Raw genomic sequence first — 4,172 nt, forward strand, 5'->3', positions numbered from 1 at the left:
CATAATAATGTGGTCTCAACAATTATCACATATATCAAAGCAGTTATGCCCATAATGGCCAAAATTACGATTATGCCCTTCTACCCTAATCTGGGCCTATATGCATACAAACACGCATAGTTATGCATCTCAAGTACTCAAGTAATCATATAACATGCTTTAAATCATAATTATACATCCAAATCACTAAAATCACATGTAATCTCCATTATGCCCTCCAGGCATGCTAATCAAGGCCCTTAAGCCTTATTAGCGAATTTGGGTCGTTACACTTCCAATCTTTGTTTGGTTGATGGAAAAATTGCCAGAAAATAGTTAAATTAGGAAACTAAGAAATTTGTAGGTTTCGACTTAGTTTTAGTAAAACATAGTGTTATACCCAAAAAATAGGAAGATGCATCCTAGGAGGCTAAGGGGAATGCATTCTAGGAGAGTTAAGGGGAATGGTCCTAGGAGACCCCAAGGAGGATGTGGTCCTAGGAGACCCCAAGAGAGTGATCCTAGGAGAACCAAGGATGAGGTCCGAGGAGAACTCAAGAAAGTGGTCTTAGGAGACCCCAAGGAGAAAGTGGTCCTAGGAGACCCCAAGGAGGATGTGGTCCTAGGAGACCCCAAGGGTGTGTAGGAGGTAAGCCTCCCAAGGTTTTCTAAGTGTTGGCTCGAACGTGTCCAAGGTAAGTAGCTAAGGAGGAGGAGTCTCATGCAAGAGAATGGAGACTTAGATTTTGATAAGGAGAGCCTATACAATGTTCGATCGGACATGTTTGGGAGATGCTAAAGGAGAATGCCTTGAACTTGTCCAAGGTGAGGTGCCAAGGAGGTTGCCTCAATGTTGTCCAAGGTGAGGTGCCAAGGAGGTTGCCTCGGACCACCTTGGTCTGAGGAGAAGCCAAGGAGATTGGTTCAAGGGGGAACATGGCATGCTAGAGGAGAGTGCCATGTTAGAGGAGAGAAGTGCATGTCCTACCACCATGCACGTTCAACCCACCAAAAACATGCCCTACCACCATGCATATCCTACCACCATGCATGTTCAACCAGCACTTGCATGGGTAGTGAGTAGGAGGTGGATCAACTAGCTAGAGGAGACTAAGTCAAGATTCCCAGAGACAGCTTCAACAACATACGCGGGAATCTCTCATTCTTCCCACAAATGGGGGGTTTGTTACATTTCGAATTTTGAATGTTTAAATGTAATAAATGTAATAAATGTAATAAATATAATAAAATATCCCTATTGTAAGGGGATATCAGTTGAGGATCCCAGGCCTATAAATAGAGAGCTTATGGGATGAGAGAAGGGGCTTCTTTTGCTTCTTCTTTCTAGAGAGAGAAAATTGGGTCTGTCTATTCTAGAGAGAGAAAGTGCTGAAATTAGAGAGAATTCTTGTATTTTCACAATCTGTACTGAAGAAACTCAATTGGCTCAGTCCATCTGATCTTGAGTACGGATCTATAAATCACAACTCTAAGTGGATTAGGCTATTACCGACAATCGAGGCTGAACCACTATAAAAATCTCTTGTGTTATTTACTTTTCTTGTTTAAACTGTCTGTGTCGTTTTTATTTCTCTTGAAGGCTTGTCTTATTTGACGTTCTCATGTCGTTGGCTAAAAACGCAGTCAACACATAGCAATTTTTTTTTAAATAATAAAAATTTCTGCGGCTTCTCGTTTTCATGTGGTTGTGTTTTTCTTTTTATGCTTTCAGATGAAATCGCAAAGCTTTTTCCTCAACTTTTCGGCCAGCCATCTGCCTTGGTGGTGCCGAGCGATTCTGACTCTAACGATTCGCAGAAAAAGTTGAAAATTGGTGTCGTTTTGTCGGGAGGCCAGGCACCTGGAGGGTACAATGTCATTTCTGGAATTTTTGGTGAGAATTTTTTGTTATCATAATTCGTTTTCTTGCAGTTAATAGTGTCCAGTATGGTTGAGTTCATTCATTCTGTGCTTCCTGGTAGATTACTTGCAGGAGCGTGAGGTCCAGCTGGAATCATGAAGGGCAAGTATGTGGAACTTACACCAAAATATATTTACCCGTACAGAAACTAGGTGAGAGTTTGGACTATGGTTTGGTTTTGTCATTTATGCAGTGGAGGTCCATGATCATGTGTAAAGATAGCTGCTTCTGAGTGTTCTAATTTGCTCAGAAGATATAGCGCATCCATTCTATTCTAGTGATTTATACAAAATTCATACATGCGGATGCTGGCATTTTAACCAAGATATTGTATTTGATTGGAGAAAATTTTCTTTTATCAGGGTGGTTTTGATATGATATGTAGTGGAAGAGATAAGATTGAAACTCCAGAGCAGGTGACTTTTTTTTCTTTCTTCACAGTTTCATGTTAAGTTTTATTGACACATTAAGTTCATAATAAATTGTTAAAATGGATTTTCCTTTTAGTTTCAACAAGCTGCAGATACTGCCGCGAAGCTTGATTTGGATGGACTTCTTGTTATTGGTGGGGATGACTCTAACACAAATGCCTGCCTCCTTGCTGAGAATTTCAGGTATATAACTAATTTTTTTCTTTCTAGAAAAATCTTGCTTGGCAGATGGAACTGTTGCCTGTATTTGTCTTCATATGTCATTCATGTAATCCATGAATCCATCTATTTTTTAGGTGCTTGTATCAGTGTATGGGACCCATCCAAATAGAATTTAGGGATTCTTTATCTAACAGTTCGACAGGGTTACAGGAGTCTTGCCTTTAACACTGTTTCGTTGGTTTGTTTAACACAGTTTGGGTTTTTTTCTTTTGTTCAACCAGGGGAAAGAATTTGAAAACTCAGGTGATTGGGTGTCCAAAAACCATTGATGGTGACTTGAAATGCAAAGAAGTCCCAATAAGTTTTGGGTTTGATACTGCTTGCAAGGTGGCTGCAACTAAAAGAAATTTTTTATTACTTGAACCCTTAAATTTCTTTGTGGTCCTTTCCATATATCGTGTAGGAAATTTTGGAGCAGCAATCTTTATTTTTTAGCAGATACGAACTTGAACCCCACTAGCTTGAAAATTTTATCCATGTACCTGATGATAATTTTATTTGTTGAAGCATTTTTTTTCACTGCCACTGGGTTATATTTATATTCCTAGAATCATCTTATTTACTTGCTAATTCATTATGGTCATGAACTTATGAATTTACTTTAAGCATCAACCTTTACATGTTAAGAGAAGGAACTTCTCATAGAAAATTGTTTGCAGATTAGTTGGTTAATTGTTGTGTGGGCCATCAACTATAACTAGCAAGAAAGTTTGGTGACGCTGTGTTTGATGAAATAAAGTATATTATTCAATGTACCTTGTCCTGCTTAAAAACCTAATTAGGTGTTAAAGTTATTATTCTAACAGGTTTATTTCCTGAGAAATTAAAAAAAAATACTTCATTGGATCATGTATATAATACTGACTTGATTAGCCTAAGTCTGGTTCTGCCTGATTTTCCTTGGCATGAATAGTGTGACACCTTCTATGATATGCAACTAACAGATACACTGAAGGAAACTAATAATAATGTGATGCACTTCATTTTATTCAGATATATGCAGAAATGATTGGAAGTGTCATGATAGATGCCAGATCAACTGGAAAATATTATCACTGTAAGTATGCTAGTTGAAAGTCATGGAACATGTAGTGATTTAGCTTTTAGATTACATTTTAACCCATCTTATCTTTTGATTTGCACTCTACTGTGCTTTACGAAATTTAATTGTCAACTATAGTTGTGCGGCTTATGGGGCGTGCAGCTTCACACATAACACTTGAATGTGCTTTGCAAACTCATCCAAACATTACAATTGTTGGAGAAGAGGTACCTTTGAATGACTTGTCTTGCCTTGTATAGCTGCTCGATTAAAATTTATACAAATGCAGTTGCACATAGATGTTCTGGTATGTAGACAAGGTGCAGTGTCTTGATATGGAACACAATTTGAAAAGTTAATTTTGTTTAGTCGGTTCTATTTTTAAAATCAGTATCGTTATGTTAAAGGCGTGTCCACATTGGGTTCGAACTATTAGTATTGACAGTATGCATTACTAAGTTACTGTGACCTTAAAATCTATTTTTGTTGATTGGTCAATCTTGTAAAATGTCTCCATTTATTGTGACATGGTAAAATGTCAGCAAATGAGAAGGTTTAGTGTGGCACAATCATCAAT

General features: G+C 37.8%; 1 protein-coding gene across 1 annotated transcript; it reads left to right on the top strand.

The window, feature by feature from the left end:
- Positions 1–2,230: 2,230 nt before the first annotated feature.
- LOC133816585 (pyrophosphate--fructose 6-phosphate 1-phosphotransferase subunit beta-like) lies at positions 2,231–3,874 on the top strand. The gene is made up of 5 exons (XM_062248997.1): positions 2,231–2,316; positions 2,408–2,514; positions 2,775–2,880; positions 3,547–3,610; positions 3,734–3,874. Exons 1-5 carry the CDS (start codon positions 2,275–2,277, stop codon positions 3,853–3,855), a joined length of 441 nt encoding a protein of 146 aa, XP_062104981.1. The 5' UTR covers positions 2,231–2,274; the 3' UTR covers positions 3,856–3,874.
- Positions 3,875–4,172: the final 298 nt, after the last annotated feature.

This window comes from Humulus lupulus, chromosome 2, assembly GCF_963169125.1.
Source record: "Humulus lupulus chromosome 2, drHumLupu1.1, whole genome shotgun sequence".
Taxonomy (NCBI): Eukaryota; Viridiplantae; Streptophyta; class Magnoliopsida; order Rosales; family Cannabaceae; genus Humulus; species Humulus lupulus.

Bases quoted from the DNA above. Each gene is read 5' to 3' on its own strand.
- LOC133816585 (XM_062248997.1), top strand. From the start codon at position 2,275: ATGATATGTAGTGGAAGAGATAAGATTGAAACTCCAGAGCAG. The intron at 2,515-2,774 runs GTATATAACTAA...TTGTTCAACCAG, and splicing joins CTCCTTGCTGAGAATTTCAG to GGGAAAGAATTTGAAAACTC. The intron at 3,611-3,733 runs GTAAGTATGCTA...TGTCAACTATAG, and splicing joins AACTGGAAAATATTATCACT to TTGTGCGGCTTATGGGGCGT.